At 45.2% G+C, this 21,449-nt stretch overlaps 1 protein-coding gene across 7 annotated transcripts in view; it reads right to left on the reverse strand.

Annotated features, from left to right (window-relative positions):
- Window positions 1-4,474: 4,474 nt before the first annotated feature.
- LOC126035220 (transitional endoplasmic reticulum ATPase) overlaps window positions 4,475-21,449 on the reverse strand; it is a 145,305-nt gene continuing 128,330 nt past the window's right edge. The window contains exons 8-14 of one of the 7 annotated variants that reach the window (XM_049793444.1): window positions 11,497-11,630; window positions 11,097-11,232; window positions 10,230-10,342; window positions 9,491-9,655; window positions 9,258-9,380; window positions 7,936-8,148; window positions 4,475-6,016 (exon numbers count right to left, since the gene is read on the reverse strand). In XM_049793444.1, coding sequence (XP_049649401.1) covers window positions 5,690-6,016; window positions 7,936-8,148; window positions 9,258-9,380; window positions 9,491-9,655; window positions 10,230-10,342; window positions 11,097-11,232; window positions 11,497-11,630 — 1,211 coding nt within the window. In that variant the 3' untranslated portion in view covers window positions 4,475-5,689. The remainder of the gene's footprint in view (window positions 6,017-7,935; window positions 8,149-9,257; window positions 9,381-9,490; window positions 9,656-10,229; window positions 10,343-11,096; window positions 11,233-11,496; window positions 11,631-21,449) is intronic. The other 6 variants (XM_049793449.1, XM_049793448.1, XM_049793450.1 and 3 more) reach the window with 6 other exon arrangements.

Raw genomic sequence — 21,449 nt, forward strand, 5'->3', positions numbered from 1 at the left:
AGGTCACACCGTCCCTGTCTTTCTCCTGATAACAGCGAGACCAGCTGTTGTTTTTCTCCTGATATCAGCAAGGCCAGCAGCCTTCGGCCAAGGCCTAGTCTTGCTGCTCAGGCTGACATTCTTTCACACAGAACTCTGCTCGCACAACTTTTCCATAGACCCGTGTCCTTTCTCATCAAGCCAATTCCCAACAGGCCGCGGTCTCCTTTTCCCTGTTGCACTATCGGTCGTAATGCTACCGCGAGCACTGCAGCATTAGCTTCAGCATGTATTTTAGCTTTCTTTTGTTCCTGTGTTAGAGGTAAGCGATTACAAGCCTCGATGATATCCACTAATGTAGCTGTACATGGAAGCGACACAATGATTTGTCTGCTTTTTGCATTTGTGTTTTGAATAGCTAAGTTGTTTCCGACCGCAGCTTTCGCTTCAGGGGTTAAAGTGGGTGACGCATCGACAGCAGCTTTCAAACGGTCAAGGAATTTCATGTACGGTTCCTCTTCCCCTTGTATGATTTGAGAATAGGGTGGAACCGGCTTACCCACTTGCGGCACCTCTGAAATAGCTTCCAGAGCTAGTTGTTGTGCCAATTGTAAAACCTCTGGTCTTAATGCAGCCTGAACGGGACCAGTAGCAAACTGTCCCGTGCCGAGTAACATATCAACACTGACAAATGCAAGTGGATTTTGTTTCCCAGCATCTAAATTTCTCACCTGGGCTTCCTCTGCTTTCTGTCTCCACCGATGGTGAAACAGCAACCTCTGAGTTGGTCCGAAGAACATTTCCACCAAAACCTTTATATCTGCTGGCACTAAGGTTTGTGCCTTGAAAAATTGTTGTATCATTTGTTGTACGTACTTATTGTCTATTCCATATTGCATGATGGCTTTTTGCAGTTCTCGAACCGTTTTCCAGTCCAGAGGCGCCCATTGTTGTTTTCCTCCTGGTTCAGTGAACACGGGAAATGAGCTGATAGTGGGTGGCAGTATGACTCCTTCTATAGTGGCTTGCTCAATAATCCCGCGCCAGCGTTGTCCCAGAGAAAAAGACGGATCGCTGGGTGGTGGTGGGGGCGGTCCTGCCTGGGCTGCTTCCGTGTTTCGTGAGGGCGGGTCTGTTAGCCGTCGCATTCCTTTGTATCTATCCTCGTATCTCCCTTCAGACCCTTTCCCCTCATCGGGCATTAATTCTCCCTTTTGTACACACAGGTCAATCAGTTCTTGCATTTTGTCCCTGGGGGATTTTTCTTCCCCATTGCCCACCACTTTAGCAAAAGAATCCATACTCTCTATGATCGCAGTTGCTGCTTTCTCATATGACTTTCTCGTCAACGGCTGCCTACCTTTACCCCCGTCTCTTTTCCGCATTTCCTTTAACAATTCTAACATTGTCTCTTTTTGTTCTGTTATTAGAGTAGCCAAGTCCTTGTCTGCATTATTTGAATCAGGGTATATGCTAGGTATAATTTGTTCATGTTGAACGGCGGTATCTGAGGGCTGTTTTCTCGTAGGCGGATTTCTACTCACTCCCTGATTCTGTAGGGTTTCCTTTAATCGTATGGCTAGGGAGGCTTGGGAACTGTCGGATGGCTGATTAATATCGGCAGTCCCAGGGAGTGGTGCAGAAGTCAAGGGCACAGGAGCAGGCGGACAAGCTCCAAAAAGTCTCTCTCGCTGCATTATGTTTTTCTCCCCACTTTTCCCTTTCGCTTGCGGTTGGAGAGAGAGAGCAGCAAAAGCAGACACAGACACTTTACGATCTGCTTTCATTTCTTGCAGAGTTGTCTTAATCAATTTCCATAAAGTTGCAAGACCTTTAACTTCTTTAGACCCGTCACTAATTTCATCCCATAGGGAGGTTCCGATAGCTTTCCAGGTACTAAGCTCAAAAGCTGTACCCACACTAATTGAAAGGTTTCTGTCCTTTTTAATATTTGTCTCTGTTTTTTCAACCAGCCTCATAAATATCTTTCTGGCTGTCTTTTCCCTTGCAGATGCTGTGATACCCATGCCGCCCTTTTTATCAACGTAAGCTTACGATTTTACCTGCTTTTCCCAAGCAGTGTCCTGCCTCTCTCGAGCAGTGCCGGTGCTGTCTTTCAAGCCACCATGGTCCGCGGCAATTCCCCCGCCTTTTCAGTAGTGTTGCCTCTTGTTCCTCTTTGGATCACATCGGAGGTTGCCAAATGTAGGGTTTAGGGATTAATCCGTGCGGGGCCCGGACGACGGAACACCAATGTGATGATTAAAGTTGCCAGTTTATTGAGCTTAGCTAATCATTTTTATACAATTCTCTAAGTTGTTGAGAGACTTTGATTGGCTACTACATGCAAGCACGTGGTGTCCACACGCTCAAGCATAAGCGGTGATTGGTTACATCGGTACTGTCCACGCGCACAAACACAAGACATAATTGGTTGTGTTAATTAAAGCATACAAGACTTGTCTTAGTCCAATTGGTCAAGATAAGCCCCTGAATTGAGGTTGGTTGTGCCAAGTTCCCTTTATCGTGGAATGTGCACCTGTGTTTTCCTAATTGGGATCTTTCTTCTTCTATCTTCTTATTTATTCTGTTCAAGGCCTTCTAAAGGCGCCTGGAACAGTCTTGTGACCATGAGCTATTTTCAGGCCCAATAACTAAGTTCCATATAACTGAACGCTACAGCACCCCTGAAACCCCCCCCCGCTACCAAAACCTTGCCACACACAACCAATACAATACCTTTACTGGGTGGTGTGAGGCTTTCCCTTGTTACACCAACAAAGCAAGAGAAGTAGATATCAACATTGTTATAAACTGTGTCGCTTTTAGCTGTCTTAAAAGAGCAATGGCACAATCTGTGTTCAAGTGAGACTACTAAAAGAATTAATAGTCTCAAACAGAAAGGGGAGAATTGATGGCATATTTCCATACATTCTGTATGGTATGTCTAAATATTTTGATGGTTTTAATATTTTGTACCAGCCGTGGAAACTGGTTTGCTGCTAGGTGACTGTAAAAGTGACATTTGGTAAATAATTATTAGAAATCTTATACTAACACTATGATTGAAACAATAGACAAAAGTATAGCCAAGCAATTAACTGGTAGAGGTAGTTCCTCATAAGCTTTGCAGTTTTTTGCTCTTATGACTAGATGTTCCTGTACGCTAGATGAGAACAATGTTGAAACTGACCACATGTGATTGGAACTGCATTAAGCTTCAAGATCAAAGAACAAAGACTTCAAGGTCAGCCAACAGATTTTCAAATGGGTCGGTGATCATAAAAGCAGCCCTTCAACTCAAATGAATTCTTCATTGTACATGATCGGATGTAGGCAGTACTATGTTAATCAGTTACAATAATTTTTATGTATATGTATACTAATCTGATAAATATGTAATTGTTACTCCATATAACCTGTTTGTGCTGAAGATGTGGCATGCACGCTAGGTGGAATTATCCCCCATGCATCCAGTGCTGCAATAAAGAATGCCTGCTTTCTAAAACTCCAAAACGAATCTTAGAGAGTTTCTTCAACCAACTTTTCTGTATCACACTCATCTCTTAATTAGTTAATTGTGTGTTTGGGGTTTCAGGTGAGGGGCCCAGCCTAGTGTTGCCATACCAACTGCATCAGCATCACTTTCAAATATTTAGCGAGCAGGCTTGAAATGCAGAGGGAGGGGAAAAAGGAGATGAGGCTAAACAGTGGATTGATGGGAGGGGAGAGTAAAAGGGCTGTCTGCACCTCTTTTACTACACTGGGCAGAGTCCCACAGGGCAGAAAGCTCTGATTAAAATGGCTCTTGCTGGGACATAAAAATTATTGTAACTGATTATCATAGTACTGCCTACATACGATCATGTGCAATGAAGAATTCATTTGAGTTGAAGGGCTGCTTTTGTGACCACCGACCCATTTGAAATTCTGTTGGCTGACCTTGAAGTCTTTGTTCTTTGATCTTGAAGCTTAATGCAGTTTCAATCACATGTGGTCAGTTTCAACATTGTTCTCATCTAGCGTACAGGAACATCTAGTCATAAGAGCAAAAAACTGCAAAGCTTATGAGGAACTACCTCTACTAGTTAACTGCTTGGCTATACTTTTGTCTATTGTTTCAATCATAGTGTTAGTATAAGATTTCTAATAATTATTTACCAAATCTCACTTTTACAGTCACCTAGCAGCAAACCAGTTTCCACGGCTGGTACAAAATATTAAAACCATCAAAATATTTAGACATACCATACAGAATGTATGGAAATATGCTATCAAGTGGGCGTCAGCCAAGTGCTGGGGCTATGCTGCTCTGCAGAGTTGACCCTGCTCACCCCATTGGAGGTTCTTGGGAGTATCCAAGAAGGGTGAGAGGCATCAGGTCCTACAAGGGGCTGAATTGCAGCCCAGGGAGTGTGCACAGACCCCCGTGTGGGTAAAGGACCATTGAATCATAGAATAGAATGGTTTGGGTTGGAAGGGACCTTAAAGATCATCTAGTTCCAACCCCCCTGCCATGGGCAGGGACACCTTCCACTAGACCAGGTTGCTCAAAGCCCCATCCAACCTGGCCTTGAACACTTCCAGGGAGGGGGCATCCACAACTTCTCTGGGCCACCTATTCCAGTGTCTCACCACCCTCACAGTAAGGAATTTATTCCTAATATCTAATCAAAATCTACCCTCTTTCAGTTTAAAACCGTTACTCCTCGTCCTATCATTACACTCCCTGAGAAAGAGTTCCTCCCCATCTTTCCTGTAGGCTTCCACCCTTTAAGTACTGGAAGGCCACTATAAGGTTTCCCCAGAACCTTCTCTTCTCTAGACTAAACAACCCCAACTCTCTCAGCCTGTCCTCATACGGGAGGTGCTTCAGCCCCCTGGTCATCTTCATGGCCCTCCCCTGGACCCACCCCAACAGGTCCATGTCTTTCTTATGCTGGGGGCCCCAGAGCTGAACACAGTACTCCAGGTGGGGTCTCACGAGAGCAGAGTAGAGGGGGAAAATGCCCCTGCACTGTTCACCCTCAAGAAGCAGCAGGTTGACTTGTGGATTTAGGATATGATTTGCTCAGGTCTCAGCATTAGGAGTCAAATGAGACACTGTCAGACTGGAAATGGAGATGGGGCACAGGCAGACCAAGATGACCAACCTCCTCCTCCTTCCCCTCAACTGAGGAAGTAGTACTGCAACCTCTTTTGAAGCTTTCCTTCCCAACAGCACCTAAAAAGGTAAGCTAGACATAAAATAGCTTGAGCTCTCACTTGACATCTGCTTTTCTCTGATTAACTATCAGTTGCATTATTGCCTGCTCCCCAGGCAAGGGACATAGCTCTTGCCTATCAGAGTTCAGCAACAATTAACTGCAATGGTTCCTCTTCAATTTCCATTTCCCACCCCTGTTTTCTACATTTACTTTTCTTTCAGAGTACAAGAATCTTTTCCATCTTTCCATAACAGGCTTTCTTGTTCCCACACTGTGGGCAGAACTCTACTACGTGATAAAGACCCGCTGTGCTTACACACTAACACCTAGCTTCATTGATACCTAGTCTCAGAGCTCAAGCCTCCCCCTACCTCTTCATTTCCATCCTTCAGAGACTGTAGGTTTCCCAGCTCTGTATCGTGTGGAACAGCCACCAGCCCTCTGCTCTATCCCCAGCTTGTGAGGAGCACGTGCAGCACACGGCAAACCCAAGTCAGGCACAGTTAGGGAGTAGATCCTACCTTAGCAACTGGTGATTTCCTCAGGTTGGCCTTAAGAATAGCAACCCGGGACTTCTCATCAGGCAGGGGGATGTAGATGAGTTGATCCAGGCGGCCGGGACGCAAGATGGCTGGGTCAATGATGTCTGGCCTGTTGGTGGCACCGATGATGAAGACGTTTTTCTTGGTGGACATGCCGTCCATCTCTGTCAGGATCTGGTTGATGACACGGTCTGCAGCACCACCACCATCTCCGATATTCCCACCTCGAGCCTTTGCAATGGAGTCCAGCTCATCAAAGAAGAGCACACAAGGGGCTGCTTGGCGGGCCTGCAAAAAAGCAAACAGGAACAATTACTCCATGTTAATACCACCAGGTGAGGGGCATGCTGATTTTACACTAAGCCTACCCTACAATTAAAGCAGCTCAGAGGAGTACCAGAGCACTGCTGCCGCAAGGAGAGCTTGGAGGAGCTGCTCCAGAAGTCTCCTGCCACACAAACCCTCAATTAAATTCTCCTGAACAAGAAGCTGTATTTCCCCAAAGCTAGCAGCATTGTGAACCAAGCAGAAGGGTGGTAACTCCAATGCCTAGAGGGAAAGCTAGAGCCAATTTGCCTGGACCAGAACTCTCCCTGCAAGATCTAGGGACGTCAATTGGTTATTTAGGCACTCAAGCATCAGTAAGCAAGATATATCAAATGGAAGGGGGAAATCCAATTGCTGTCTTCAGCTACCTAATGGGTAGTTATAGGGAAAAGGGAGCCAGATCCTTCTTTGAGATGCACAGTGAAAGGCTGAAAGACCACAGGCACAAATGGCTGCAAAGAAAATTCCAGTTCGAAATAAGGAGGGGGGGGGGGGGGAATTCTTCACAATGAGAGAGCTCAAACACTAGCACAAGGCCCAGAGAGGTCAGGGATTCTCCATCCTTAGCACACGTTCAGAACATGAGGCTCTGAGCAACCTGATTGAATTTCCAAGTTATCTCCCTGCTCTGGACAAACAACTGGACTAGATGGCCTCTGAGGTTCCCTCTCAACCTAAAATTTTTCTCTCTCACTCTCCTTCTAACTTTGCTCTTTCAGCACCTTCCCTGATCACAGGAATGAGGATTCCCAAGACAATCCATGCAGATACCTCCTGGGACAGGAGATCATACTTTCTATGGGGGAACTGTGTTAAAGGATTTTCAGTCATGGGTTTCTCTAGGTTTGCTTTATTAACAACTCAAGAGTTGGGCCACCACCGCAGTGAATGGCAAGCTTCCAAAAATTTCTCAGTCTTATATACCTTTTTACCACCCATTATCCCAGTCCAAAGTCTTTGTAATTTTCCAGTTGATCTCGGTTCCCATGTCGTTATCATTCATCATCTTATCTCATCAATTCTCATGTTCCGGTTCTTCTGAAGTTAGTGGTCGTAGGCAGAAGGTCTTTGGTCACCCCAGTCACTTATCAAAGATCACCTTTGAATTTCTGAAAATCACTCAGGCTACTCTATTAATTTATCTTGCTCTAAAGTTAATCACTTACTGCCATGTCTTAGGTCTAAGATGTTTGATCCTTCTTCTGTTGATTCAGCTTGACTGGGCTTTTAGCCAGCCATGGTGGGGGCTACACGTAGGACAAATAAGCAGCTTATGCATATTGTTTTATAAGCACCTGCATTCTATTAATCACATCTAAAGCAATCTCTAATCATTAGTTATATGTCTGATACGAATAGTGTTAGAAACAATGAGGTTTAAGGCCTAGTTCCCTTTACAAACTGGGCAGTAGGAATGAGCTCCTTTCTAAGCCATATATATTGCAGGACAAGAATAGAATAGAAAAGAATATTTCAGTTGGAAGGGACCTACAATGTTCATCTAGTCCAACTGCAGAAGAAGAAGAACCCGTAGCATGTTTTTGTAGAAGGTGATGGCTAATGAGGTGTCAAAATAAGTTTTCAGGGATGCAGAGAATATCTGTGCCATCCTAATGCCAGCCTCACTGCTAAGACACCGGGGCATTTATCATCCTGTAACAACAGATACAAGTTGCAGCAGGAGAAAACCATTTAAATAGCTATGCTGCCAAAGAGAATTAATTCCCTAACATCAGGAAAGCAGCATCTGCTCTCAGCACAAGTGGGGAAAACACAACACACACAAACAAGAACCAGGCCAGTAAGACAGGTGCAGCGGAGACAATGTTTTGTGGGTATCTCAGCACAAACATAGCACAAGGAGTAGAAGATACACTTACCTTGTCAAAGATCTCGCGCACGTTGGCTTCAGACTCGCCAAACCACATGGTGAGCAATTCTGGCCCCTTGATGGAAATGAAGTTTGCCTGGCATTCATTGGCAATGGCTTTGGCCAGAAGTGTCTTACCACAACCGGGTGGCCCATAGAACAGAACCCCTTTTGATGGGGTCATGCCAAATTTGAGGAACTTGTCTGGGTGCTCCACAGGATACTGCAGGAGAACAAACCAACCAAACAAAAACCCCTTGTGATGAGCCAGAACAGGTCTGTACTTTAGAATCACAGAATGGTTTGGGTTGGAAGGGACCTTCAAAGATCATCTTAGTCCAACCTCCCTGCCATGGGCAGGGACATCTTTCACTAGATAGTTTTGTTTCTGCTCCTACCAGAAACACTACCTGAGATTTCTGGTGGGTTAAACACAAGATTCTGCCTGCTTGGTGCCACTGGAGTTTTTAAACGGGCACTGGTTTGAAAAGTACCACAGCTAAATTGTAAAGCTGCCTTAAACAGTCTATTTCCACCTATGAACTAAGTACCAGTTCAGGTAGTTTTCCAGCACAATTAACCCCAGCTTTACTCTGCCCTGCAGAAGCAAAAGGGAACAGCTCGTTATCTAACCTATTTGCTCTGCCCTCCAGAGACAGGCAAGATGTCTGATGTGAGCATTTATCCTCCGCAACAAGGTCAGAGATAGGCGATGATTTTAACGCCAGAAAATTAGACTAAAAAGTAGATTCTTTTATTCACAGACAGGCTGTTTCTACAGTGCCAACTGAAAGCAGGGACATATCAAACCCAAACCACTCCAACGCAAGCAGGCACCAGAAGTTTCCACAGACCATTCATGACTTTGTTCCAGCCTCTCCTTTCATAGAAGGCTTCACAATTACTTCTCACCTGTCCCTATGCTAACGCTGATGGAAAGCCCTTCAGAGGCTCTCTGTATAAGAATCTTCATCCACTTTCTGGCATATAAAGCCACCACGTAACAGGAATCTCAGCATTGGTCCCACTGCTGGTCTCCATTTAAGAGAAGCAGAACTGCTGCTGTTTCTGCATGTAGCAAAACACCCACCCAAGATGTCACTGTAGACTCAGCTAAGGAAAGCCTGATGCTGCTTCCCACCCAGCACCTTCCTCTCCTTAAGATCACTAAGATGGAACAGCGTGGTATTTTCAGTCCATTACAACAAAATGCCATAAAACCTCTGCATTTACCCTGTTCACAGCCCAAACAGGAATGTGAAGAGGTTCTGGATTTTATTATTATAATTATTTTTCATGCTGACTAGGCAAAAGTCTGTTGGAAACCCTTACCTGTACAAGTTCCTGGAGTTCTCTCTTTACATCTTCTAGACCACCAATATCTTCCCAGGTAACTTGTGGCACCTCCACCACAGTCTCCCGAAGAGCAGAAGGGTTGCTCTGGCTCAGAGCCCACTATTGTTAGAAGAAACAGCATTATATGAAGTCTAACATGTTATGTTCACACGCTTCAGATAAGCAATTAGACATTGCACCCAAAAGAAAGAGGGGCACTCCTGCATTACCCTGAAGTCATCCATGGTCACAGCCAGCGAGTTCATCACTTCAGCATCAATGGTTTCATCTTCTAGGTCTATGAGATCCATCTTCTTTCTGATAGCCTGAAGAGCAGCTTCTGAGCAAAGAGCAGCCAAGTCAGCACCAACATGGCCATGGGTCTCATTTGCCACCTGAAAGCAGAGCACCAACTATGACTCACAGGGATACAAGCAAGCACTCTGCAAGGGCAATGCATGCTTTGGTCATTCACTCAGAGGTGCAACAGAACTCTGGAAGACAGGAATTTGCAGCAGAGCACTGATGTTCAAGACAAGTGCTATCACATATTTAACAGGCAAAGACACTGCTGTTCCACCTCCTACTTGAGATCAAAGCTGCAACTGGAATTCAGATGGTGTGCAGAAAGATAACCCTGAGGACTGCAGTTCTTCATTCAGGACAGAGATTATAGTAACCATCCAGTATCACCACAATGTTCACCCAGCTCTGTGAGTGCTGTTTCAGGCTTGCTTTATTTTTAAAGAGAATGCCACAGCAAACAAACCCAGGAGGACAGTGGCAAGGTACTTCCAGATTGGACGGATATATGTTTGTTTCACTTAGCCATGCCATTCTTCACTAGTGAGTGAGGATTTTTGGTCACTGATAAACTAGTTAGAAGGAAGCCCAGACATCACACATTCGACCAGTTTCACACTGTCCTAAACAAGTGGAGGCAAGCTCTCCTAATAGCATGCTACTCACCTGTTCCAGATCCACATCATCAGCCAGTTTCATATTTTTTGTGTGGATCTGCAGGATCTCCAGGCGCCCGGTGGCATCTGGGATACCAATATCTACCTCTCTGTCAAAACGACCTGGGGAGTACAAAACATATGTTGAGCTGTTGATTCTGCAAACTAAAGGAGCTGCAGTTGCTGCCTTCCTCTGACAGAGGAACGTGATGATGAGTCACAAACGCATACAATTTCAGAAAATGCCAGAGCTTTGGGTTTCTCTGCAGCATCTATCAGCACAGTAGCAGAGTCAGATCAGAGAAGGAAGAAAAGCTTTAGCCATTTAGGGAAAGTGAGACTACTGTATTAACTAGAGTTCAAGATTATATAAACACAGAGGATTTCTGGGTTTTTCTGAGCCTCATTTATAGGAAAATATGCTTCCCCTAACCAACACACCATGAGACATTTTTGTTTATTCCTACCTTTGTGTCCTCAGCACAGGAGTCCACAAATACTGGCAGATTTAATTTTTCAGAACTTTCATAGCAGTACCCAAGTGGTGAAAAACATGAACTGCCCCAATATCTGGGGAGGCAGGAAACCTATGTATTACTGCAATATTAACTAAGGTACATACACCTATCATTTTCACCTAGCCATAGCTGTGCATTCAAATGCCTCACTACACATTTAACAGGCCATTTTTTCCTGCAAACTTGACTTCACCAACTGGTCATACAACAGACATTCATTCACACTGCAAAGTTTTGAAAACCTGAATCTCAGAAACTACCAGACTTCTCATCTGAAGCACAGCCCATAACAAAGTATCTGATACACACACACACACAAAAAAAAAAAAAAGAAAGAAAAAGATGGCAAGCATGGTTACCAAATCGCCTGAGTGCTGGGTCAATGCTGTTAGGTCTGTTGGTAGCTGCCATAACAATCACGTGTGCCCTCTGTTTCAGTCCATCCATAAGAGTCAACAGCTGAGACACTATGCGACGTTCCACCTCTCCATGTGTCTATGGAGAGAGAAAGTAATGATTAGACCAAAAGCTCTAAAACACAGCACAGGAGCTAGTACTGCACCAGAGCAGACAGATACAGCAGACGTGAGCTGTTAAGAAACATCATGAACTATATCGGATTCTTCCAATATCCAACTTCTGACATCCAACTGAGTTCAGGCGTTAAGTTAAATACTGCTTTACCCTGTAGTCAAATGCAGAGATTCACACCAGCTGCTACCAAAAAGATGTACTCTATCTTCTACAGGCTTTCTTTACCTTCTCTCTCTTAGGAGCAATGGCATCCAGTTCATCAATGAAGATGATGGCAGGAGCGTTCTTCTCTGCTTCTTCAAAGGCTTTCCTCAGGTTGCTCTCAGACTCACCAGCCAGCTTGCTCATGATCTCAGGACCTGAAAAAATAACAGCACTGTGGCACCCAGAAGAGAGGCAGCTAACCTCAAGGCACGCAGCTGAATTATTTTAGTACAACATTCACATGGGAGTATATATATTTCAAGCCAAAGCAAATACTGTCAACCAAGTTCACTAAATTTGCAGCTGAACAGGAAAGAACAGCATGCAGAATTACTTTCTATCATTATTCTGGTGTTTTCAGTTTATTCTAACAGAATGCAGCACTAGTCAATGAGCTACCTTTAGCTGCCTCTTTCCTTACACTATTTCACACTTGGTGAGCTTCTCTGTAATGTGCCACCACACACAGTTAATGCCAGTCCTAGCTTGCAAGAGAAGCAATTAAATTATGTGGTGATGAATTATCAGGGTAGGGAAGTGTTGGGAAGTGGCTTGCTGAAAAAGGACATGGGCCTGTGGAAAAGTTGTGCGAGCAGAGTTCTGTGTGAAAGAACGTCAGTTTGAGCAGCAAGACTAGGCCTTGGCCAAAAATAGCTGGCTTTACTGATATTGGGAGAAAAACAACAGCTGGTCTCGCTGTTATCAGGAGAAAGACAGGGACGGTGTGACCTTGGCATAACTTCACAAGTAACTTTTGAAGAAGTTCTCATGAGAAAGTTACTGAACACGCGTAGCTGCCAACCACAAGTGGGTGTGTTTTAGTAATGAATAAACATTAGCAATGTACCAATCGTATTAGGACTAGTAGGCATAATTATCACAAACTGTATAAATATGAGCTATCCGTGCAAATAAAGTTGAATCACTTCTATCACTCATATTGGGTCGACTTATGTGCATTCCTCCGCTGCTCCAACAGGGAAGGAAAAAGCTGTAAGATATTGAAGCTGTCTTTAGCTTGCATTACACAGGTATGCATTTACCTCTGTAAGATCCTATAAATGAGTTCAAAAAAACAAACAAAAAAACCCCAAACAAAGAAAAAAAACACAAGAAAACCAACACCCCGAAGTTCCAAAAGCCCCGAAACCCATCTCCTCTCAAAGAATAAATAAAAATAAAAAAAAAAGTGTAAGCACATCAATCCCAGAAGGGCGGGCAGCATTCCCCCAAGATCTCCAGTTGCTGAACACTAGTGCAGGCTCACAGATTTATTTTGTTTTTACAGTTTTTTCCATCATGCTGATGGGAGCAATAATAAAGAGAAAAGTATGCTTCTAAGAGATCCAAGAAAAAGAAACCTGACCCTCAGGAGTGCAAAGCTGCTAGCTGACTGAAGTGTGCCAGCTGGCGCAGGCAGGTACTAAGAGTGTTTCATTACAAGTAACTCACCAATTCATACCAGCTCCATCTACAACACTGCCTGCAGCTCCATGCTTGGGACTAGCAGACAGAGAACGCATCACTAATTCTGACAATGTTATTTTTATTACGCAATAGAAGTATGTAGGGGTCAATTATAGGGAACTTAGTTACTGGGCCTGAAAGTAGCTCATGGTCGCAAGAGCATTCCAGACGCCTTTAGAAGGCCTTGAACAGAATAAACAAGAAGACAGAAAAAGAAAGATCCCAATTAGAAAAACACAGGTGCACATTCCACGATAAAGGGAACTTGGCACAAACAACCTCAATGCGGCAGTTGATCTTGACCAATTAGACTGAGACAAGTTTCGCATGCTCTAGTTAACATAGCCAATTATGTCCTGTGTTTATGTGCGTGTACAGAGTGAGTAAAACTAACTGTATCTTATGTTTATACGTGTGGACAGTATCGATATAACCAATCACATTTTATGTTTGTGCGCATGGACACCAAATGCTTGCATGCAGCAGCCAATCGGAGCTTCTGGGCAACTTAGAGAATTGTATAAGAATGATCAGCTAGGCTCAATATACTGGCGACTTTAATCATCATATTGGTGTCCTGTCATCCGGGCCCCGCATGGAATAACCCTAAACCCTACAGAAGTACAAGTATCTAAAGACTCGGGGCTGCAAATTCAGCAGATCTGGGGCTGCCACGGCAGTGAGGCAGGGCTGTGTCAGACACCAGCAAGGACAAGGAGGAAGCAGCACTCAGCTCTGCACCAGGCCAGGGCCCTGGACAGAGCTAAAACCACTCTTGGCAGCACAACACGCTCGTGCCCCAGGAGGGGAGGTTGGGTCAGGCTGCACTGGGAGCTCAGCCCAAATCTGCAGCTGGGTGAAGGAAGGGTGCCTCTTCCCCATGCAGTCCAGTGCCTGGCCCTGCTCTGGCTGGGATTTCAGCTGCTGCCTGCTTTGCTCTCCAGAGCAACTGGACAGACCTCGATTGCAAACTCCCAGGTCCTGCAGAGCTGCAGGGCTGAAGACAGATTCATTAGGCAAATTATGCTTTGAGCTTTTGTACTGGGGGATTTTTGGGTGCCAAGAAAGCTGCTGGGGAGCGAGCAGAGTCAGCCCTTGCACCTCAACAGTGTACACAAGGCTTCTTGGTAATTATGTCCTGCAAGAGCTCTGCATTCCGGCCCTGGGATGGGAGGGAAAAACTCAGAGCAAACAAACATGGTGCCACGGCCGCAAGGCACACAGTCAACATCCGCAGTGTCTTAACCTACTTCGGGTGCGTTGTGGTTTGCATATGCAGGGAGAAGACACAAAAGGCCAAAGCTCAATTAGAGTTAAAACTGGCCAATGTTATTTCAGGTAACAAGAAGGGCTTTTTTAAGTATGTTAATAACAAGAGGAGGTCTAAAGAAAACATTGGACTGATACTTGTTGAAGATGGTCACTTGACAAATAGGGATGAAGAAAAAGCAGAGGCATTCATTGCTTTTTTTGCCTCAGTCTTTAATAATACTGATAGCGGACCAGGCAGCCTAAGGTCTGAGTCAGAGAACCATGAGTGTGGGAACAGTGACTTTCCATTTGTGGACACTAAAATTGTAAGGGACCAGCTATATCAGTTGAATGTTCATAAGTCCATGGGGCCTGATGGGATTCATTGTAAAGGGAACTAGGCCTCAAGCATCATTGTTTCTAAGACTATTCATATCAGACATATAACTAATGATTAGAGATTGGTTTAGATGTGATTAATAGAATGCAGGTGCTTATAAAACAATATGCATAAGCTGCTTATTTGTCCCTTGTGTAGCCCTCACCATGGCTGGCTTAAAACCCAGTCAAGCTGAATCAAAAGAAGAAGGATTATATATCTTAGACCTAGGACATAAGAATAGATAAGAGTAAGTGATTAACTTAGAGTAAGATGAATTAATAGAACAACCTGAGTGATTCTCAGAAATTCAAAGGTGATCTTTGATGTGTAAGAAGATAAGTGACTGTGGTGACCAAAGACCTTCTGCCTACGACCACTAACTTCATAAGAACTGAGACGAGACAATAAGAATCAGTTGAGACAGGAAAATGTATTGGACTTTTGAAAGCACTAGAGAATAGAGAACTGAGAGTTCATGGAATAACACCAAGAACTTCTTTTAACAAGACATCAATTACATAATGTTTTGTAAAATCATATTATATAGATGGCGTTTTTGAGTTATCCTTCGCCATTCACTGCGGTGGTGGCCCAACTCTGAGTTATTAATAAAGCAAACCTAGAGAAACCCATGACTGAAATTCTTTAACATTCATCCCAGAGTACTGAAGGAGTTAGCGGATATTACGGCGGGACCCCACTTGATCATCTACCAAAGTTCTTGGGAGTCTGGGGAGGTCCCTGCTGACTGGAAGCTAGCCAGTGTTATTCCAATCTACAAGAAGAATGTGAGGGAAGACCCAGGAAACTACAGACCTGTTAGTCTAACCTCAGTACTTGGAAAAATTATGGAAAAGATCATACTGGGTGCTATTGAAAGGCATTTAAAGAACAATGCAGTCATCAGGTACAGTCAACATGGGTTCACAAAGGAAAAATCCTGTTTAACTAATTTGATATCTTTTTATGATAAGGTCACCTGCCTAGTGTATGAAGGGAAGGCAGTGGATGTAGTTTTTCTGGATTTTAGTAAGGCTTTTGATTCCATCCCTCATAGCGTCCATCTGGACAAGTTGTCCAACTGTGGGATGAGCAGGTGCACGGTGTGCTGGATGAAGAACTGGCTGAAAGGCAGAGCTCAGAGGGTTGTAGTGAATGCAGCTACATCTGCCTGGTGACCAGTTGTTACAGAGGCACACACAATCAAATCCAACAGGTGTTAAAGCTCAGATTTATTCTTCAGTAAAAAGTTAGTTAGAACTCCAATAACATTAGTGAACTACAGGCTCAATGATGTCAGGGGAATTAGTACTACACAGCCGACTTAAGAATCCTTAAGATTTAAAAGTGATGACTCAAAATGTGCATATCACTCACCTAAAAGCTGAAGGGTCTCTCCCTCAAGGAGTTACCTCGGGCGGTACCCCGACCCAAGGGGGAGTCCCCGACTGCAGACCCGCTGCTCCAAGGAGGACTGATTCCAACATGTCCTCCAGCAGGGCCCCGTTTATACTGTTGTCGAATCTGATCTGTGGTCACTTAATCCCTATTGGCCAAGAAGTTCACCTCAGCGTACCTGGCACGTCTCGATTGGTCTGTTCAACTTTCAACCTGCGTCCTCTAGGGTTTTGGGGTTTTTTCTCCCTTCCTGGAGAAGTTTTGTTTCCTGCTGGGGGGAGTGTACTGCCACACTGGTCACCAGCGGTGTTCCTCAGGGGTCAATTCTAGGGTGTCGTGGTTTCAGCCCAGCCAGTAACAAAGGACCACGCAGCCTCTCGCTTACTCCTCCACCCCCCTCCGGTGGGATGGGGAGGAGATGGAGGAGAGAAAAGAAAAAGAAACTGGAACCTCGAGGGTTGAGATAAAGGCAGTTTACTGGGACAAACACAAATTACTACAAAAACAACGGTACTAATGAAAAAGTATACAAAAAGAGTGATGCACAGTGCAACTGCTCACCACCCGGGACCCGACGCTATGCCGCTTCCCCCACCGAAAACAGAGACCACCCCCCCGGCCTGCTCCCCATTTATATACTGAGCATGATGTCACATGGTAGGGAATAGCTCCTTGGCTAGTTCAGGTCAGCTGCCCCGGCTATGCCCCCACCTCCCAGGTTCCTGTAAAAATTAACTCTATCCCAGCTGAACCCAGGACATAGGGCCAATCCTGTTCAATATTTTTATCAATAATCTGGAGGCAGGAGTTGAATGCACCATTAGCAAGTTTGCTAACGATACCAAACTGGGAGGTGCTGTTGACTGTCTTGAGGGACAAGATGCCTTGAAGAGGGATCTATACAGATTGGTGTCCTGGGTTCAGTTGGAATAGAGTTAATTTTCACAGGAACCTGGGAGGGGGCACAGCTAGGACAGCTGACCTGAACTAGCCAAGGAGCTATTCCATACCATGTGACATCATGCTCAGTGTATAACTGGGGAGTGGGCTGGGGGGTTTACTCTCTCTCTGCAGGGGAAGTGGCAGAGCGTCGGGTCCTGCGTGGTGAGCAGTTGCACTGTGCATCACTCATTTTGTATATTCTTTGTTAGTACCATTGTTGTTGTTGTACTGTTGCCTCTTGTGAGGCAAGGCGACCCGGTTCGGAGAAGACACGACGGCAAACGTACAGGCCGTTCGGGCTAGTCACACACGGACACCAATGTGGTGGATGGCGAAAAGCGTTTATTCCCCGTGTTGCTTCCTTATATAGCCACGGTGCGCTTGCGTCACCACTGAACTGCTATTGTTTAACGTAACTGGAGGGGGTGGGGCCCTACCTTTCCGTACACCGCGAAATCTTCCGATCGGGTTACCTGTCTAACCACATTTCCCCCCCTCCATGAACAAATAAACTTATATAACTGTGTTAGTAACAACAAGCAAAGACAGATCATTGACAGATACTATACTAACTGCAACTATAATACGTTAGTTACTTATAATGCGTTTCAAGCGAATTGTTATAACTAAACAAGCTGTCTTTGTTCTAAGTACATAACATCAATTTGATTTAGGCGGGCTTTAACAAATTGAGCTAGCTTGTTTAAAAGGCAAGGACCGATTATAAGCGTGAGAACAATAACGATAACTGGTCCCATCAAAGTAGACACAAGGGTGACGATCCAGGGGGATTGGGTAAAGAGCGAATTAAACCAATTTTGCTGAGAATATTCTTTGTGGCGTCGCTCCAGCCTTTCTTGGAGCTCTGCCATAGATTTTTTAATTGTTCCTTAATGGTTGGTATAAAAACAGCACTCTTCATTAAGGGCAGCGCATAGACCTCCTTGATGCATAAGTAGGAGATCCAGTCCACGCCTATTCTGTAACGCCACTTCAGATAGGGAGTTAAGGGACGACTCTAGGAAGGAAATGGATTGCTGAATTTCGCGTAAGTCTTCATCAATAGTCATCTGCAGTTGCGTCAGGCTTTGTTCCTGGGATACTAACGCTGCGATGCCTGTCGCTGTACCTGTCGCACCCAAGCTTAAAAGCACCGCGAGACTAATAGCGGTTACTACCTCCCGTTTCTGTCGTGGGAGATTTTCCTCAAAGCTGCGAAGTACTTCGTCATCGGAATGGTACAGGATTCTAGGAATAATAACAACCTGAACACAAAAGTCATTAGCTTCATTAAAGTCTTTGATGGAAATGCATGGGGTGACACCTGTGGAGTTGCAAGCCCATACTCCTGAAGCTGAGGGGACAGCCCAGGAGTAGGTCCCATCCAGGACAACGGAGGTATTGCAGATATGTCTGTTACGCTGCACTATCTGTTGATTGCCTACGCAAACTCCCTCACCCGAAACTTGTTCTAGTGTGATCCCTTTTCGAGGAGTATTCCACAAGCATTGACTGGGGCTACTTTCTTTGGAGTAACTGAACTGGGCGCTAAGGGCTACACCTTCGTAAAAGGGCGGAATGGCGTCATAGCAAAGCCAACAAGAATCGGTAAGGTCTGGCTTTGTTGCATTTAGTGATAAAAATGCTGCATCTAGCATGCGGTAAAATAAGGTAAAAGGAGTCGTTTGAGGCACTCTATAAGGGGGTGCTAAAACCGTATTAGGTTCTGGCGTAGCGCCCATAGGGTCAGGTGCTGGGGTGTTACTTAAGCTTTTACGTTCTTGAGCCATAATTTGGTTAGGTCCAATGGCAGTATGATGCTGCGGTGGAAGTCTAATAACTTCTACGACCGCACTTGGGTCTTGACCCCATTTATGAATGAATACTGACCACATTTTGCCCAACGTCCAGCCTACATCTTGGGGGTCGCAAAACTGTTACATTTAAGTGGGAACAACTTCCCCTTTCACTAACCATCCCGTCTACAGCAAAGGTGGGTTGTTTGCATTCTTGCGGCCAGTAGCTTACGTACAGGAAGTTATCTCTCTTGGGCGGTTTCCACCGATTACTGGTTACGATAGTTTCACAGCCCCAATATCCGCAGAACCAATAACCAGGATAGGTACAGTAGCTTTTCCCAGGGTTGGAACCGGGACACCAATATGTTTGCCAGTTAATGCAATTCTCTCCTCGAAAGTTAAATATGTCTTTGAGACTAACAATAAAACTAGGGGTGTTAGACACGACTTGTGCTATTACTCTACCGTCTGTAGGGTTGCGGAGTGTCCAGGTGCATGGCTGATAGGGGTGAATGTCCGATCTTGCCTGTACTGTATAAGTTAAGCTCAGGAACAGGGAGACACAGAGGCATAGATGCTGTCACGGGATCGACGGTGTTCGCTCTGGTGGTGAAATGTGAAATTGACGAGAGGAATCACAGCTGCAGACCTGTTAAAAGAAACTCAGAAGTTTCGTTAGTTTCGTTACGCAACGCAGGTTTTATCAACTTTAAAGGACACCACTTAATAATGTTGTCTTTTTCTACTGCTGCATACCCCTGACCTGTCAGGACTAACTTCCATCCTGACTCCCAATTTCCTAGCTCATTTTTGATACTAACTGGTGGACCTTCTTTTAAGGCTTCGGTGGTCCAGTGCTTTTGGGAAGGGGTCTGTGTTTGATCTCCCCTTGGAAATTGGTTTAACGCTAGCATGGCGGTGGCTAACAAGCGTGGTTGTTCCGGTGGAGGGATATTGTTGGTGAACCCTTCTGCTCTGGCTAGGGTCTCTAGCTTAGATTTTAGAGTTTGATTCGCCCTTTCTACGATGGCTTGTCCTGTGCTATTGTAGGGGATGCCTTGTTTTAAGGTGATGTTCCATTTTGTGGCGAACTCCTGAGTCAACTTGGAAATGAAGTTTGTGCCATTATCTGTTTTAATTTGTTTTGGAATACCAAGCCATGCCATAGCGGTTAGCCAATGTTGGATTGTCGCTTTAGAGTTCGTTTTCGCATGCTGGGTCGCAACAATCATGCCGCTATATGTGTCGACTGTTACAGCGAGCCAGACTCTGGGTTTTAACAATTGGCAGAGGGTAAAGTCTGTTTGCCAAATCTCCGAGGCCCTAAGACCTCTGGGGTTAACTCCGCTGGACCACAGGGGTGCTTTTTGGCAATGGGGGCAGGTGGCCACTATGTGCCTGGCGTCTGCCATTGAGATGTCGCACCTTTTGACGAGTGCTTTGGCTCCGACATGCAGTGACTCATGCAGTTGTCGCGCGTCTCGCAGAGTCCAGAGTCCCTTTGCTGCGGCATCGGCTTTGTCATTGCCAATCTGATAAAATCCTTTGACAGGGTCGTGGCTGTTGACATGTATAACTGACACAGTACCTTGACGCGAGGAAAGTGCTTCTTCGATCATGGCTGCGGCAGGGGATGCTGAGATGCCTGGTCCGGACATTGCTTGGCAAAGTCTGGCAACGAACATGGAGTCTGTTACAATGTTAAGGTGCTCAGATTGAAACAGCCCACACGCCAAAACTACAGCAGAGGCTTCTAATAGTTGGACTGACAGCGACATATCTGTCATTTTGATACATTGCCACTGTTCTTGTGCTCGCCACACCACGGCTGCGGTAGAGGTGGTTGAGGAAGCGTCGGTGAAGACGGTCTGTCCTGGTAGTGGTCGGTCTCTGACCTTTTGTGGAAGGTCGATATCTACTATCGCTAACAGCTGAGTCCATGGGGGTTTTGCGGAATAACAAAGCTCTCCTACGAATCCAAAAAGGGCCAAGGCAAGATGCTCTGAGACTGCCACTGATGATGTTGGGATTTGTTTCCGGAAAGGTAAGTATATTTTTGCAGGTTCGAAGCCCGAGTGACTTAGGGCAAGTTTTCTGCCCTTCATAATGAGGTTTCCGAGACGCTCCACTCCCGGGGTAAATGCGCGTGAGGCTTTTCCGAGGACTATCCATTGTACTGGTTTAGCTGTATCAGGGGGTCCTTGTGCTAGTGCTCCCACTCCTCCCTCTTTGGTGAAATGGACGTAAAGGTCCAATGGTAGGCTTGGATTCCATCTGGAGAGGACCGCTGTAGACAACTGTCGTTCGATGAAATCGAGTGAGCGCGTGGCCTTGTCTGAGAGGGTCTTTTGTTCCCATGGATGCTTGCCGCTAAGAAGCTCGTACAGTGGGGACATAACTTCTGGTGGGATGAGGATGACGTTGCGCAGCCACTGCAAAGATCCTACTAGCTGCTGTGCATCGTGAAGCGTTTTGATACTACGGCGAATTTTAATTGCCGGGGGTGTTACATGAGAGCTGGCGATTTTTACACCTAAAAACGTAACTGAAGGACCTCTTTTTATTTTTGCTTCAGCTATTTCAAAGCCGTTGGCCTTTAGAACCTTGGAGATTGCTGACACGAGGCTGTCTACGAGGTCTGACGTTGGAGCTGCAATGAGAATATCATCCATATATTGGATAATGGTAGCTTCTGGGTTCGTTGATCGAACGGGCGCTAGGGCTCGGCCTACAAT

This window comes from Accipiter gentilis, chromosome W (assembly GCF_929443795.1).
Source record: "Accipiter gentilis chromosome W, bAccGen1.1, whole genome shotgun sequence".
Taxonomy (NCBI): domain Eukaryota; kingdom Metazoa; phylum Chordata; class Aves; order Accipitriformes; family Accipitridae; genus Astur; species Astur gentilis.